The 17,941-nt window shown below is 47.7% G+C and overlaps 1 protein-coding gene across 2 annotated transcripts in view; it reads right to left on the bottom strand.

The window, feature by feature from the left end:
* cpne2 (copine II) overlaps nt 1-17,941 on the bottom strand; it is a 401,061-nt gene that overhangs the window by 260,601 nt on the left and 122,519 nt on the right. For both annotated transcript variants that reach the window (XM_085991234.1, XM_085991235.1), the window contains 2 exons: nt 12,680-12,766; nt 12,356-12,415 (listed from right to left, as the gene is read on the bottom strand). In XM_085991234.1, the coding sequence (XP_085847360.1) occupies nt 12,356-12,415; nt 12,680-12,766 (147 nt within the window). The remainder of the gene's footprint in view (nt 1-12,355; nt 12,416-12,679; nt 12,767-17,941) is intronic.

Here is a 17,941-nt window from a genome sequence, read left to right as displayed (position 1 = left end):
TCTGTTCCGGCAGCCCATTCCTAGCAAACATGGTCCTTAACACTGTGATGGTTTTTTCCGTGGTGGTGGTGGACATCTTTATTACCTCCGGCCACTTGGAGTGTGCATCCACCGCTATTAGAAACATTGAGTCCATAAATGGACCAGCAAAGTCGATGTGTACCCTTTGCCAAGGAGATGAGGGCCACTCCCATGGATGCAGAGGAGCCTGTGGTGGCGCGTTTTGGACCTTCTGGCATCCTAGACAGCTCTTAGTGATTTCTTCGATGTCCCCATCAATGCCTGGCCACCACACAAACGCTCTTGCTAGGTTCTTCATTTTCACTCCACCCAGATGTCCCTCGTGCAGCTCCTTTAACACCTTCTGTTGAAGTTTGGGTGGAATCACCACTCTAGATCCACACATCAGGGTTCCTCGACACACTGACAGCTGTTCTTTTCTCTGCGAAAATGCTGGCAGCGTTGGTTCGCCCTGTGCTGGCCATCCCTCCACCGTTAAATCATAGACTCGTGAGAGAGTCGGGTCATTTCTTGTTTCGTTTTCGATCATCGAATTTGTTACTGGTAGACATTCCACTATGGATGAGTGGAACATCTCTACCGGGTCCACTGTAGTCGCTTCTTCTACTATCGGCAATGGCAAGCGCGATAACCCATCAGCATTTCCATGCTGTTTGGACCTTTTGTATTCGATGTCATATTGGTGTGCCCCAAGTAACACGGACCACCTCTGTAACCTTTGCGCTGTCATGGTGGAAACGGCCTTGTTAGGGTTGAATATGGACACCAACGGCTGGTGGTCTGTCAGTAATGTGAACTTCTTGCCCTGCAGGTAATGATTGAATTTCTTTACGCCCCACACAAGGCTGAGGGCCTCCCTCTCTATTTGAGCATAATTTCGCTCCGCGGAGGTCAATGATCGGGACGCGAATGCCACTGGCCTTTCCAAGCCATTTGGTAACTTGTGTGAAAGTACTGCTCCAATTCCATAGGGGGAAGCATCACAAGCTAGACGAAGAGGTAACGTTGGGTTGAAATGAGCCAACACTTCTTCAGAGGTAATCAACGCCTTGCTTCTGCGAAAGGCCTTTTTACATTCCTCACTCCACTTCCATGGTACTTCTTTCCGCAACAGAGCATTCAGCGGATGCAGCACCGTGGATAGATTCGGCAGAAACTTGTGATAATAATTAATCAACCCCAAGAATGATCTTAACTGTGATACGTTTTCCGGAGCAGGGGCCTTCACGACAGCTTCTATCTTGTCAGGTGACTTGTGCAGCCCCTCTCGGTCAATGACATGACCGCAGTACGAGATCCATTTTTGGAAGAACTCACATTTCTTGCGATTAACTCGAAGGCCATATTCCTTCAACCTAGTGAGCACCAGTTTCAAATTTGTGAGGTGTTCTTCCTCGTCTTCTCCCGTAATCAGGATATCGTCTAAGTAACACTGCGTGCTTGGAATTCCTTGTAATACCTGCTCCATGGCCCTCTGCCAAATTGCTGGAGCCGAAGCTACCCCAAAAACCAGTCTATTATAACGATACAAGCCTCTGTGTGTGTTGATGGTGAGGTACTGACGCGACTCTTCCTCGACTTCCATTTGTAAGTATGCCTGTGCCAGGTCTATCTTGGTGAAGTGTTTCCCTCCAGCCAACGAAGCAAAGATATCTTCAATCCGCGGAAGCGGGTATTGTACCGTGTGAAGCACCGGATTCACTGTGATCTTGAAGTCTCCGCAGATGCGGACCATCCCCGGTCCCCCTGGCTTGTTACTTGGTGAAGACTTCATGACGGGAACAATGGGCGTGGCCCACTCACTCCAGTCCACTTTTGACAGTACCCCTGATCGTTCAAGTTCTTCCAGTTCTGCCTCCACAGCAGGTCGTATCGCGTAAGGTACCGATCTGGCTTTGAAAAATTTTGGGCTTGCATGTTCTGCAATCTTAACCTTTGCTTTAATTCCTCGCAGTGTTCCCAGTCCTTGCTGGAATACCTCTTTAGCTTCGTCCAATATTCTGGACAACCGTTCAGGTTTGACATCTTCCTTTCCGGAATCTACCGTCATGGTGTTTAGTGAATGCCAGTCTATCTTTATTTTCCTGATCCACTCCCGTCCCAGAAGTGGTGGACCTCCCTCAGGCAACACATACAGGTCCATCCTTTGGTGATCTTTGTCCTTGTATCTCACCTTGACTTCTATCTTTCCGATGGGGTATACTTTGTGCCCCGTGTATGTCTGCAATACTAGTTCCGTATCCCGTAGGGGAATATGCTTGAATAACTTTTTATAATCATGCTTATTCATGACCGTCAACGCCGATCCGGTGTCCACTTCCATTTTCACTTGGACTTTTGCAATCTGTAGTGTGATCCAGATAGCTTGTCGGTCAGCTTCATTACTCACATTGTGAATTCTCAGACTATCCAGTTCCTTGCAGTTGGAGTGTGAGTCCGAATTCTGTTCTTCCGGACTCTTCCTAGTCACCTCATGTACCTTCCTGTACCTCTTTTGTGGTGACTCATTATTGTTGGTCTTCTTTCCTGACCGGCATACCTTAGCTATGTGACCGAGCTTGCCACATTTCCTACATTCCTGGTTTTTAAACCAGCATTGGTTCTGGTCGTGTGTTGTCTTCCCACAACGATAGCATTTCGTTGTACCCGAAGCAATTTGCTGCACACTGAGTGCCGCTGCCTTTAGCTGCATTTCCGCCGTTCCTTTCGCTGCAGCTTCGTTCGATGCAGCAATAAGGACAGCCTTATCAAGTGTAAGATCGTTCTCTTCGAGCAGTCGTTTTTGTGTTTCTTCCTTCGACATTCCGCACACGAATTTGTCTCTGAGTGCCTCTGCCAGATTTTCCCTAAACTGACAGTGTTTCGCTAGCCTACGCAGTTCAATCAGGTACTCCTCGTTGCTTTCCTCTTTCCGTTGCGTTCTCGCGTAAAATTTGGATCGTTCCACTAACATCAGTGGTGCGGGGTTAAAATGATCCTTCAGGACAGCAACAATATCATCGAAAGTCTGATCTGCCGGTTTAGCTGGTGCTAGTAGATGCTTCAAGAGCCCGTATGTCTTCGCGCCCATCGAGTTTAGCAAGGTTATAGCTTTGTCATCTTCTTCTATTTTATTGGCCTCACCATAGATCTCAATGCGTTCCACATACGTGGCCCAGTCTTCTACCTCGGAATTAAAATCGTTGATGTTACCACGCTTAGGCATCTTCCTCTCTTCCTGATAACACCACGGATTATTTCTTTAAATTTTCTTTTTTTTTCTCTTCAAGATGGCGGTTCCCGCGAAAATGGCGGTTTCCCGCGCTTATCTTCTCTCCCCGCCCACTTCAATGGCGGTTCCCCGCTTCTGTCTTCTTCTCCGCCTAATGGCGGCTTCCCGCGTTCTTCCCCTGGTGGGAGGGGTACACTTTCCCCACGGGCGACGGCCGCTGGCTTTCAGGTTCACAGCCTGCGCGTCGGCTTCAGTGCTTTCCCTTTTCTCGGCAGGGCAACCGGCGCTGGGTACACCCCGTTGACGGCGAACAGTTTCAGCCGCTGGGCTGGCTCTCGCTCAGTTCCCCTTGCTCGGGCTCTGTCTCTCTCCCGCTCGCTCGGCTCTACCGGCGCTGGGTACACCCCGTTGACGGCGAACAGTTTCAGCCGCCGGACTGGCTCTCGCTCAGTCTCCCTTGGTCGGCTCTGCCTCTCCCGCTCGCTCGGCTCCCAATCGCGCCTCCCAGCCCTCTCGCAGTCCGGTGCTTCCCTCCCCGGCTGCGGCTGAGTTTTTATATCTTCCCGCGCCTACGCTCCCGGTCGCAGCGCTTCGTGGCTTCGGTCGCTGCCCGGCCTTTTTCGCCGGTCGCGGTCTAGCTGTCTCACGACGCCGTTGCGTCCCCAGCCTGTCTGTACCGCGGCTTCCTTGCTCCACGCTGCCCCAGTCTCAGCGCCTCTGGGCCCGACTTCTGTCCGGCTCCTTTCCCCCTCGACCGTGGTCGAGTGCACCGCCCTTATCCTCCGGTTATTCTTTTTACTTTTCCCTTACTCACAGTCACCGTGGCCGGCTTGCTTCTCGTGCTGATCGGCTCACTCCTCACCGTGGCAGAAGGGACAGTCAGTGCCTGTTGCTGATGGAAGTCTTTGTCTCTGAATTCTTCCTCCTTTCCAGCTCTGCAGACTCGAGTTTTCTCCCAGCAGAATGACGAGGGCGGTTGCCTCTTCTCGACGCACGTTAACTGCTTCGGAAGTATTGTTGCCGCAGGGTACGATCGGACTCGTCGCCACTGTAAAGTCTGTGGGTTGTTTAGTTAATTAATACACAGACTACCAGAGTAACTTAAAACAGGACTTAACTATTCGAAGGTCAGGGCGAATCTGCCCAATAAATCCTGACACAGCACTTATATACCGGTGTGGTCACCGTCGGTATTACAGTATACAGAAGCCAACAAAGTAGTGCAACACCTAAAGTAGTTCTCTTAAAGGTGGATGGTTACATACAATAGTTCTCTTAAAGGTAGACGGGTACATACACTACAACCGTAAGCCCTTGTTTAATACAGAATAGTACATAGTGATATGTGTTAATTCCTCAACCGAAGCCCATCAACAAATCTCTACACTTCAGGATCATTTGTGACTTGCAGGCCTTGAATTAATTGGGGAGGCCTGGTTTACAGTGGGCCTAACTTGCATATCCAAATGAGCTAATTATCATAATCCAATATTATCCCAAAGGCAAAACAATTGTAATCTGATGTTCAGAAAGTTGGGCTGTGCCATTTGAGTTGAATGGGAAAATCCATTTTTCTAATAAAGCTACTTTACCCATGTAAATTTAGCCCCACTTGCTATCCCATTATCATTAGGATTGTACTCTTCAAACTTGGTTAGATATGACTCGTGACTGTCAGTGTGGGTTGCCAAAGCACGACATCACGGCTGGGAACAAACCTCCCTTTCACACTCTTGGCCACAGTTGCCGTGTGTCTAAGAAAAGGAGTTCACCCTCAAGTATATGGATACGACTAAATGTGACAAGTATGAAGCAGTTCTGTCTTGGTTTGGTCTGGTAGCTATACCTTTAAATAAGTGAGATTTTTTAAAAATGCCATCTGCAGCCTTAACTTTTTTTTAATATATGTTACAGCATCGATGTATTTAAGGGGAAGCTCGATTAACACACAAGGGAGAATGGGACAGAAGGTTAGGCTGATAGGGTGAGATGAAGAGGGGTGGGGGGAGGCTCATGTGGAGCATAAACACCAGCATAGACCAGTTGGGTCGAATGGCCTGTTTCTGTGCCGAGCATTCTATGTAATGTTGCAAAGTTTGTTGTTATAGTTGCCCTGGTAACAAATTTGAGGTGTAGACTAATGTAATTTTCAAATATATACAGGCTTTGTGATGATTTCAGTTATGAATATAGCAGTCTGCTTTTTTTTTTGAATGAGGCCACCAGTTATGAATTTCTAATGAGCCTTGGCAGCAGATTGGGAGCTATAAAAAGCAGGCAACTACAAAGAATTCTCTCAGTTGAGTTGAATTGAACAAGGTAAGGTCTTCATAAAGAGGCAGCTAGATTTCCGTGAGCTCCCACAGCTTGCAAAGAGATGTGTATATAGAAATACATGCTACATTTAGATTCATGACAGCTTGTGATTTTGCCCTTCAGGGAAACAGATGATAGATGGTATATGTGTTGTTATATATTCACACGGCCACTATTTCTGTAATAAATTTACTCAAATGAGTATGGACAGTAGGTCACAGCACAACATCTGTCCTCAGCTCTTTGTGCTAATTGGCTTAAATTTGCTTAAAACTAGATCAAGGTCTGTTGCGATGTTCTACCACTTATTGAGGGATGGAGCTAGGCCTGTGGAAGCATCAGAATACTTCCTGACAGGCCAGGGTTTCTTTTTGTTGTGCTGGGTGTGTTATCGAATGGTTTACCTAGATAGCAAGGCTAGTGAAGACACTCTCAAAGGTATAGGGGTTTTGGAGAGTGATTGAAGATATGGAAGTCAAAAAATCTAGGGTTAAGAAGGGGTAAATAGCCCCAAAAATATCAATTCATTATTTCAGCTGACAGGCACTAATTAAGTTACAAACACATATTCCATGATTCATTTTGCAGTTACTAGTTACCATATATAAATTGAAGAGGTTTAGTTGTTAGTTTTCCCCCTTATTCTTTCCTATTATATAGGCTCAGCAAGGTTTTGACTTGGGCTAGTGCACTGACACTCCCCCTACAACACAGCCCATCTAGCAGACATATTTTATATTACATATACACTCATCTAAAGTGTGAGAGTATAAGTGAAGGCCATACTTATTCACAGTACCTTAAGGTGAAAACTGATACTGCGGTATAGAATATTTATCCAGTTTGTACTCAACTGACAGCACTAATGATTTTCACATTGGATGTGATTCAGAACAACTCCTATACTTGCTAATGTTGTGTCTCAACCCTCGATCCTTTATAATTCCCTCCATTACACTGGTGTGACATTCCCAGCCTTACTGCCTTCAAGTCTGTGCCACTTCGCACCAAGACTAAGGACTGATGTGCCATAAACTATTTGGCACTGTCCAAACTCACTTCACCTTTAATGGGCAACAGGGTGAAGAAACCAACATCCCTTCCTACATTACAACAGTGACTGCCTTTCAGCAGTACTTCATTGGCTGTAACGCGCTGTGGAACACCCCGAGGTCCTGAAAGGTGCTATATAAATACGAAGGGCTGAAAATTCAGTAGGCTTAGCGCCCCATTTGGGGCGCTGGAGGGCCTAGCGCCGCAGTTATGGCCAGTTTGAAAATTCAGTGGGGCCCTTCCGTCGGCGTTACACCGGTTGCGCTGCGCCGGCACCGATGACGTCATCGGTGTGCGCAGCGTCCCGGTTGCCGTGGTGACGGGCCCCAGCGCCGAAATTGAGTTGCGGCCGCCTCGCCCGTGGCAGCCGCAACTAAGATTTTTTCAACCGAGTCTTCCCCGAGTTAGCGCCGGCGCATTAAGGTCGCGCGGCGGCCGGCCGCTTTCCCGCCAGCCGCCTGCCCGCACCTCCCTCCCCGGACTCCTCCACCCCCCCCCCCCGCGGAACAGATGCGTCTGGCCTGCAAGCCCGGCACTTGTCCGAGGTGCCGGGCTCATTTTTTTCAATATTTGAACGGACAGCGGGCGGGTGCAGGCAGCTCCTCCTTAACTGAAGGAGGAGGCCTGCACTTCCCCAGCCTGCCGCACCGCATCGGGTCCCGCAGCGCCGGATTAGCGCCGCAATGCGGCAGTCAGCGCCCATTGGGAGGCGCTCACGCCCGCCAGTAGCGCCGGCAGCCGTCTGGGCGCGGCGCTACTGAATTTTTGGCGCGCGCAGGGGGACTTAGCGCCGGCGCTAAATTTCTGGCGCTAAAGCCCTGGCGCGGCGCCAACTCAATTTCTAGGCCGAGTTTTCTTTCTTTTCAGGCTCCATTTCAATCTGGTCTGAAAAAGGGAAATGCCTATTTTTTTCTGTCAGGTTGGGCTCTTTCTCAAGATGGAGTAGAGACGTTTTACTCTGACGGAGAAGCTCGGCATTTGCAAAAGACCTATGACAGATGAAAGGTCAGGCATTTCCAGTTGCCAGGAACGGAGGCCAGAATCCTAAGCACAGCCAGAGTTGGTTTATAGACCAGAGCAGGAAAGATACATTCTGTCATTTGGCTTCGGTCTAAATTCCAATTTAGATCAACCTCTAATTCAGATTGTGGATGAATTAGCAGGTTCCACAGAAACTGGAATTCAATAGAACAGACTTTCAGCAAATGTACCAAATGACTCACATTTCAGGGGTCGATCCTGAATTTACCATTTACTGGCAGCAATATTAAAAATCCACACCTCACAGGTTCTCAGCCTGCCATCATTTGATTGTTTTGTTATTTGATTGTATGTCTCAGAAAGGGCTCTCCCTCCCAAACTAGTTTCCTCTCCCACCACCACAAGTTAGAAACTGTTTCTACTGGCGGGTGGGTCAATAGCCAGAGGACACAGATTTAAGATAATTGTCAAAAAAAACCAGAGGGGAGATGGGGAGAATTTTTTTTACACAGCAAGTTGTGATCTGGAATGCACTGCCTGAAAGGGTGGTGGAAGCAGATTCAATCATAACTTATCAAGTATATAGGGAACTGGCTATATACTTGTAAAAGGACATTTTGCAGGGCAATGGGGACAGAGCAGGGGGAGTGGGAATAATTGGATTCCTCTTTCAAAGAGCCAGCACAGACTCTGTACTGTATGATTCTATGATTCTAAGTCCTGGCCAAAACTTCAGCCCAGCCCTAAAACCTTCCAAAAACTCTGTGTTCCTCCAATTCTGGCCCCTTGTGCATTCCTGACTTCTTTCGCGCCACCTTTGGCCTTAGCCACGCCTAAACCTCTCCACACCTCTCTCCTTCTTTAAGACACTCCTTAAAACCTACCTCTTTGACCAAGCTTTTGGCTACCTGTCCTAATGTCTCCTTCTTTGGCTTGGTGTTAAATTTGTTGTCTGATTACGTTCCTGTGAAGTGCCGTGGGACATTTTACTACTTTAAAGACACTACATAAATGCAAGTTGTTGATGCTGAATGCTTCCCATGAGTGAGATTAGAGGTCAAGACTGGATTCAGACTAGTTAGTCTCTCCTGTTTGAGATTCAGGCCCTGTAGCTCATATCACAATTCTTTGGATGAGTTCATGCTAATTGGAAGTAATTTCTCATTTCCACCAACTACCTTGTGTCGTACAACCAGGCAGACAGCAGAGATTGGAGGCAGGGACTGGAAGCAGCATTATACTTGTTCCATTGTTACTGGCCCAGAAATTCGGGTCTCCACGGGTGAGTACGCACGGGGTACTCACCCGTAGGCCCAATGGAAGTGCCGGTTTCCTGCATGCACTGCGCATGCGCGGGAAACCGGCACTTCCGTTCCCCTGAAAGCAGGGGTTCAGAGGTCGAACACGTGTGCGGGGGAGGCTGCGCGTGTGCATCGAACTTCGTTTTTTTTTACAGGTTTTCCCGGGAGGGTAAGTCTGCAGAAGTTAGAAATGTAAAAAGCAGGCGTAAGGCCTGCTTTTTACAAGGTAAGTGGTGAATTAATTAAAATTAAAACATTTTTTCCACAGGTTTATTATTTTTAAATACTTTAAAGCAAGGTAAGTTTATTTTTAGCCCCGTTAGAATAAAATTATTTTTTTCAAAAATTTAAATTATTGTTTAAAATAGTTATTTCATTTAATTTATAGTTTATTTAAAAAATGTGATTTCTTTTTTTTAATTTATTTGAAGATTTAGTGATGTTTTGTAAGAAGAAGGGGCCCGTAGTATTTCTAAGTTTGACAGCACTTCCTGTCAATCTTATGAATGGAGCATTCCCTGCTCCGATTGGCTGCCCATGGCCCACGTGATCCCAGGGGACGCATTGAACTGACTGCACTCCTGGGATACACAAGCACTGCGCGCCAGCAGCTGGAGCAGGCCCTGGATCGGAATTCCACGGGGGCCCACAGCTCAACGGCCGGCGCGCAAGGTAAGTGCAGGTCGGGGGCTTGCACCCGCGGGAAGCCCCCGACCTAAATTTCTGGGCCACTGAAAGATCACTGTACACTGCGATAGTGAGCTGGTGGGCTGCTCAGTGACCATGGTGAAGCTAGAGAAGATGACCTGCTAATTAGTGGAAGCCATGACCTCTGCTGAAGTAGCAACATTCTATTTGTAAACGTGGATACAAATTAAAAGGAAAGGCAGGCCATAGGATAAGCAACAACTTCAATGTGATAACGAGCTGTCACAATATTTGTGCATCTCCCAGACAACACAGCAACTCTTAGAATTGCTGACTTTACTATATTATTAGAATGATGATCTTACCATCTGTTAACAAGCAATCTTCCAGTAATGTGTCCCTAGATATCAATGGACCAGTCAAGTGGGCAAAACAGTGGCAAATGAAATTCAATCTGGAGAAGTGTGAGGTAATGCATTTGGGGAGGGCTAACAAGGCAAGGGAATACACAATAAATGGTAGGACACTGAGAAGTGCAGAAGATCAAAGGGACCTTGGAGTGCATGTCCACAGATACCTGAAGGTAGCAGGACAGGTAGATAAGGTGGTTAGGAAGGCATACGGGATACTTGCTTTTAATAGCCGAGGCATAGAATATAAGAGCAGGGAGGTTATGCTTGAACTGTATAAAACACTAGTTAGGCCGCAGCTACAATACTGCGTGCAGTTAAGGTCACCACATTACAGGAAGGATGTGATTGCACTAGAGAGGGTCCAGAGGAGATTTACGAGGATGTTGCCTGGACTGGGGAATTTTAGCTATGAGGAAAGATTGGATAGGCTGGGGTTGTTTTCTTTGGAACAGAGGAGGCTGAGGGGAGACCTTATTGAGGTGTATAAAATTATCGGAGGCCTAGATAGAGTGGATAGGAAGGACCTCTTTCCCTTAGCAGACGGGTCAATAACCAGGGGGCATAGATTTAAAGTAATTGGCCGGAGGTTGAGAGGGGAGTTGAGAAGAACTTTTTCACCCAGAGGGTGGTGAGGGTCTGGAGCTCACTGCCTGAAAGGGTGGTAGAGGCAGAAATCCTCATCACATTTAAAAAGTATTTGGATATTCACTTGAAGTGCCGTAACCTACAAGGCTACGGACCAAGTGCTGGAAAGTGGGATTAGGGTGGATAGCTCTTTGTCGGCAGGCGCGGACAAGATGGGCCGAATGGCCTCCTTCTGAGCTATAAATTTCTATGATTCTATGATAGTTCCTAGGGTGAGCTCCCAGATCGATTAGGATACATGGAGGTAAAACCAAATGTATTCAAGTCATGTTCAGAGATCTGGAATCCAGAAGTGTCTAAACTCCTTGGCCTAGAAATTAGGTATGGCCCCGCCAGCTCAGTTGCGCCCAAAAGTTTGCGCTGCGCCCGGAGCCCGTTGCGCCCGCCAGAAATTCACTTTTAGCGCCCCAAGTCGGAACCGGGCGCTGTTCCAGGGTGTGCCCGCCTCCACTTGGGGCGCTGAAAGTGAATTTCAGCGCTCCAGCTGCCACTGCGCCACCCGATGCGGTGCGACAGGCTGGGGTACTGCAGGCCTCCTCCTTCTCTTAAGGAGGAGCTGCCTGCAGCCGTGAGATCGCCGCTGGATTCTGCCGGCAAATGAGCCCGGCACCACGGAGAAGTGCCGGGCTCGCGGGAATCAGCCACCAATGCCGCGGGGGGGGGGTGGTGTAGGAGGCCGGGGAGGGAGGTGCGGGCAGGCAGCCGCCGAAAAAGCGGCCGGCCGCACCTCCACCTTTATGCGCCCCACTAACGCTGCATGAAGGCCGTGTTTCACGAACGTTGTTTGCGGCCGCTGCGGAAGAGGCGGCAGCAACTGAATATGGGCGTCGGGCCGGCATCGGGGCGGAACCGGGGCGCTGCGCACACCGATGACGTCATCGGTGCCGGCGCAGCGCTACCGGCTACCGCCGCCATTAACGCTGCACTCAATTTCCGCGCTACCAACCCCGCCGGCGCAGAAGACCTCTTTAGGCGCTAAGTGGGCACAAGGCCCACTGAATTTCTAGGCCCTTGTCTTTGTGGCTGCTTAGGCGCCCTGCCGTGTATCTCGTAGACCATGGATAACCTTTAAATGTTCTCATCACTTTGTAAATCTCTAAAGCTACAGATACCAACAGGTCTAGGGGTTCTGAATTAGGATTTTTCCACAATTAAAGCAACACCACCCTCCAGGATTGGCCTGCAGTCTCCAGGAATTAAAGATTAATCTCCAGGACACTGCTGCAAGCAACCCGGGAGAAATATCATAGGAGCATTAAAAAAATTGTATGTTGTTTCCATTTTCTTTGAGCACTTTCATTTATTAGTTGTAAAAGTGTTGGAGATGGGAAAATTGGCCGTTTGACTGACAGTCAAGAATGATCCAATCGAGTAACTAAGAGTCTGTTCACTATGGGAAGGTTGTGCGTTGCAAGGAGGGCCTGCTGGGCGACCTATGGCGGGGCAGTTGGAGTCAAGTGATCATGTGATGAAATCTCCAGAAATATGCCCAATCAGAGTTGGCAAAACTGAGTCTCAGGTGAGTCCCAGCCAGTCAATAATGAAGACACAACCTTATAGACCCCTTATTTACTCAACAGCCATAGTAAGGGCCAAGGTGTCAGGTGGCCAGTCAGCAATGAAGGTACAACCTCATAGTTTGTAGTCAGTAACAGCAAGTCACTGCTTTCCATTTCGTTGCGGGGCATTGTCAGAATCTGAGTGAGGTCGACATACACATACATACTCAAGGGAATGTCAAGGCAGAGTGTGAAACTTCTACTTACAGTGAACATCAACTGGCAACCACCAAGGATATAATCCAGGAAGGAATAATCCCTGGTTACCTGAAATAAATGAAACCAGAACTGTAAGCATTTGGCCCTGTTTACATATTTTAAAATAATTTACCAGCTGTATACATAATGAGTTAATTTACACATTATTATAATCACAGGTCATGCTATTTCAGGCAATCTTCACATATCATTTACATAATTAGTGTGCTAAAAGCTATTCAAATCTTATTAAAATAGACGGTTAGTTGCTAACCCTCTCATGCAATTAGATTTTGAACAAAGGGCTGCATTTTAATTGCAGAAAACCTTTACCTTGCAGGATTTAACGACAATTATTCCAGAATTCTTGTAGTTCTTTTTCTTCCTTTGTTTCTTGGAATTAATACATTCAAATTCTATCTGTGAGGAGGAGAGGAGGGTCTCTTTAGAAAGATGTGAAGGAGTGCGGCCATTGCTTTTTAACAGCACCTTTTGGTGTCATTTCTTTTCCAAACTGGAAATAATGGATTTCTTTTAACAAGAATAGGCTACATGAGGAATGAGATGGCCAATTCAGTTACAACACTTTTGTCACTGGAATCCAGAGACCCCCCACCCTCCCCTCATTATACAACATGCATCTCCTGTCAGCTGATGGGAAGCAGCACACAGATGGTAGTCATGGCGATATCTATGGCCCACAACATCTCATCCTGTCAGAGGAGAAAGCAGAAGAGGGATTAAAAACAGAAGGTAAAATTACAGGAATATGGCAGCAGAAATGTGGCTGCAGTGAGCTGGTAGCAGTTTTACCCTTATTTGTGTGTTTAAGAGTAAAGAATTAATTTATTAAAAAAAGCATAGTTAGAGAGTACTGTGTGCAGTGTGGGTGCCCCGTTAAGAAAAGGACATTAAAGGCACAGAGAGGGTATGGAACAGAATGATGCAAGGGATGAGAAGCCATAGTTACAAGGACAGATTTGAGATACTGAGCGTATATCCATTGGAGTAAAGAAAGCTAAGAGGAGAAATTAGAAAGGATTTTGATACAGTGAATAGGGACAAAATATTTCCTCTGGTTGGGGAGAGTCAGTAATAAGGAGTCATCAATTTAAATTTCCAGTAGGAGAGTGAGGAGAGAGGTTCTTTACACAGAAGGTTGTTTGAGCATGGAGTGCTTTGCCACAGGAAGTAGTTGAGGTAGCAACAATGGCATATTTTAAAGAGAAAATTGGATAAATATTGAAGCAGAGGAAGATACAGGGATATGGAGAGAGTGCAGGCTACAGGGATTAGCTTCGGAGTGCTCTAGCACAGAACCGGCACGGACACAATGGGCCAAATGGCCTCCTCCTGTGCTGTAAATGTCTATGGCTCTATGATGGTTGAGACCAAAGATGTAGCTTCTGGTCTGCGGATGTGTATTGTGTTAACAGACTCAGTAATATTTATCTTCTGTAACAAGCAGCCTGCCAGTATTTTAATACTATGTATGAAATAGCTGTTAGATTCAAAGATGGGTTTTAATTCTTAGAACAGAGACTGACAACAGGCAAGCGGAAAAAAATAGCATAAATGCCAGCAAGGTCGAATATCAAGCACCAAAAGACAAATAGAAATGATAAGGGAATGGTAAAATGCAAGGAAACAGGTAGGATAGCACCTGCTAGATAACAAGGAGCCACGAAGCCATAAAATGCCCTTGAAGAAACTTGACAAAACATTCCTCAGAAAGATAAGAGGGAGGCCTTGTACAACAGGATGGGGATCAAATTGTGTGTTTCTGTTGATTAAATGTGCTTGCCACCAGGCGGCTGCTGCCCCGTGGGCAAGATGCCTTGCAGGTCGCCGCAGACCGTTTGTACATCTTAAAATGGCATGTTATATTTAGCTGCTAGATCGGTTTGTACCTTTTCTACTTTTTATAATTTTTCTACCTTTTTACTTTTTAATTTTTACCTGAATGTATTTTTCAAAGCCGAAGCCATAAGCTGAGGGGAGCTCCTCCCCCTTTTAAGATGCACTAATTAATTTAAGATCATGAAATCAACTAACCTGTTAAAATCAGGCTTTTACTGTGGCCACGGTAAAATCCTGGTTGGTGTAAATTTGTGCAGAGCCACTGATCCGGACAGTGGCGAAACACAGCAATGATTGATTATATTTTTATCTGACTTTTTATTTTTATGATTCAGTTTTTGAAAGAATCAAAGGGGTGAGTGTTAGGGAATATATATATATATTTTAATAACATAAATTTTAATATGATTAAACTAATGACTGAAAGTGCTGATTATGCTTAAACTGAGAACAAGACCATGTGTAAGACTGCTTGCTGGAGAGAACAAAGGATGGGGTGATGCACCAGAGATCCAATCACAGTGTGGTAACGTCAGGTCGGCCGGTGTAGCTGAACTAACCATAGCTCTGCATGCATGCTGCTGAGCCAATGGTAGTAAAGGGGCGGGTGCATTTGCTGTAATCTGATGCTGTATATAAACCAGCCATTTTTAGAACATGTTTAGTTGAACAAAGGAAGTCAAACACTGTAAGTCAGTGCTGCAAGAAATCAACTATTTAAAAACTACCACCGGACTCTTTGGGCTAGAAATTCAGTAGGCTTTGCGCCCAGTTTTCGCCCAAAGAGGGCTTTTGCGCCACTTGCTGAGCTTTCGCCGATATTCAGCGCTGCGGTAATGGCGGCGTTAGCCAGTAGCGCTGCGCCGCCACCGATGACGTCATCGGTGTGCGCAGTGCCCCGCTACCGCCCCGCTACCGGCCCGACTGCCATATTGAGTTGCGGCCGCCTCTTCCGCAGCGGCCGCAAACAGCGATCAGAAAACGGGGCCGTACTGTAGCGTTAGTGGGGCGAGTTAAGGCGGATGTGCGGCCGGCCGCTTTTTCGGCGGCCGCCTGCCCGCACCTCCTTCCCCGGCCTCCTCCACCCCCCCCCCCGCGGCATTGCCGGCTGTTTTCCGGGAGCCCGACACTTCTCCGTGGTGCCGGGCTCATTTGCCGGCACTAGCGAGCGGCGATCTCGCTGTTGCAGGCACCTCCCCCTTAAGAGAGGGAGGAAGGCCTGCAGTACTGCAGCCTGCCGCTCCGCAGCGGGTGGCGCTGCGGCACCTAGCGCGCCGATATTCAGTTTCAGCGCCCCAAGCGGGGGCGCCGAAACCCTTGAATAGCGGCCGGCTTCGACGTGGGGCGCTGAAACTGAATTTCCGGCGGGCGCAAGTGGCTCCGTGCGCAGCGGTAACTTCTGGGCGCAAGCGAGCTGGCGGGCCCAAACTGAATTTCTCGGCCAAAATCTTTTATTCAGTGCGTTGACCTCAGATTAGTGTGGTCCACTGAAATTAAGAGATCTAACATACTATGAACAAAATATTATTTCACTGTTCATAGTGTGGTTTCCTCTGGGGCGACCAAATGCAGATTAGAGAACTATCTTGCTAAACATTTTTGTTGCGTTTACCAGCGTGAACCCTGCCATTCCTGCGGCTCGCCACTTTAACTCTCACTTCCCATTCCCACACTGGCCTCTTCACCTTTGGCCCACGACACTATTGGTCCAACCAAGCTCAGTGCAAGCTTCAGAACAATATCTCGCCTTTCTCCTGTGCACCCTACAGTGACCATTAATTTTAATAACCTTAGCTTTCTCTCCCATGTAATCAGAAGCCAGGGTAGCTGGGAATGGAACCAGCAGGGGCAGGGGTGGGGTGGGGGGTATTGGCATCTGGTGGAAGTGAGTGGGAGCGGGGTTGGCATTGCAGGTGTGGACCCTTTATTGGAACACTGTCCTTTCTCTTTTCAGATGTTGGTGTTCCTGTTGAGTGTTTCCATCTTCTATTTGTATTTTATTGCCCTACGTAGACTTTTATTCTTTTAATTACCTCACTTATGTGATCTCCAAATGTTTTTGCTTCTATTCAGCTTTTCAAAAAAATACCTGCTTGGGCAGTCTGCCCATTAGTTCTCTTCATCCTCTCCCGTTGGTTCAGTTACATTAAAGGACTCATTTATCTTTCAGTTATGATGAAAGATCTACATACGGAGCACTAACCTGTCTCTCTCTTTCTCTTTACAGCTGCCAAAGAGGCTGTTGTGGATTTTCTGGTTTTAGTTTTGATTCTGACAGCCTCATTTGACTACATGCAAAATGAAGCCTCTAGAATCACACCAACATATCTTGCACTTCCACCCATCCCTCTCTCTCTTTCTACATTATCACTCCCCCATCTGACTAACCACTCCGAACACTCACCCTCATCCTAATGCAATCATACCAACTAACACACAAGGAAGCCACTTGGCATTGCCTCCCCAATCCATCATAATCACCCTCTAAAGATGTAGCCCATCCATTCCTTACACTCATTCCATCACTCTCACTCAAACTTCGCTTCTTTCCCTCCTTGTAGGAAAAGAGAGCCCACAATAAGAGGGAGAGGAAGAGAACAGGAGGTGGCCCTCCATCCTTCACCACATTAACATCAGCAGAGGAGGTGGCCCTGGAAATCTAGGGAGTGGCAGAGCAACTGGAGGTGGGAGACAGGGAGAGGGGGACATCGCAGCAACCTGGTGACAGAATTACATCTCATACAGCAATGTGGCATACAGCAGTCACTCATATGGTGACTGATGTCAGCAGCCAGTGAATGTTCATCATGTGCATAATGGTATTGTTACCCATTCTTGATATGACATTTCTAAATCATCTCTTTACTGTCCCACAGGTCCATCAAGAGCCCCCCTCCCCCACCATTGTCCAGGAGGAAGAGGAAGACGATTCCTCAGAGGATCCTCCAGTCTCTGAGGGTGCACCATCACCAGACATAAGCGCACCCAGCACCAGCACAGAAACGGACACCTCGGTGGGTCCCACACGAGATAGAGTATTGTTGTCACCTGGTGCCTCAAGTCACAAACGAGCAAGAGCAGATGGTGTTGACAGGGACAGCAGTGGAGACTCCTCGCCGTAGAGTGCAGGACGTTCCCAGCTCTGTTCAGCTCCGTGCAGACGCTGATCCTTGGGGGTCATCCAGAAAGAGGGCAATCCTGGAGGGGCAGCAAGTAATGCAGGACGCTCTGGCAGATTTTGTGAGCGTGATGTCTGCAAATGTGCAGAGAATGGAGGCGTCCATCTCCAACATGAGCACCACCGTGTCGCAGACAATGGCGATTGTAGGCTCTTCCATGGAAAGGATGGTCACTTGCCTGGAGCAGCTAATGCGCCACTCACAGGAGCACATGGAATCTATGGAGAACAGATGGCAGATGCTCATAGACCTCCTCTCTAGGAGGTATGTCAGCGCAGACTTGTGTCCTCATGGCCTCACTGCTAGGCAGCAAGGTGCTCTCCAGCTCTTTGCTAGCAGGGATGTGCGGGTGGCCCATAAGAGGGATGATGGTGAGAGGGACATGGAAGTGGGGGCTCCTCTCAAAGCACTCACACTTCTCCTCCATTGCCTCCCCCTCAGTCAGAGCCCCACATGCCTCCTGGGATCATAATGGCAGAGTCTGTCCCTGCATAGTCACAGGAGGAGCAGACTTTGGCGGGGCCATCAGAGGCTCCAAAATGCAGAAAACGTCCGC

Source organism: Somniosus microcephalus, chromosome 6, assembly GCF_052327205.1.
Source record: "Somniosus microcephalus isolate GS21.2 chromosome 6, FLI_Smic_1.0, whole genome shotgun sequence".
Taxonomy (NCBI): Eukaryota; Metazoa; Chordata; class Chondrichthyes; order Squaliformes; family Somniosidae; genus Somniosus; species Somniosus microcephalus.
The sequence above is the reverse complement of the archived record's forward strand: the minus strand, read 5'-3'. Positions and strand labels throughout refer to the sequence as shown.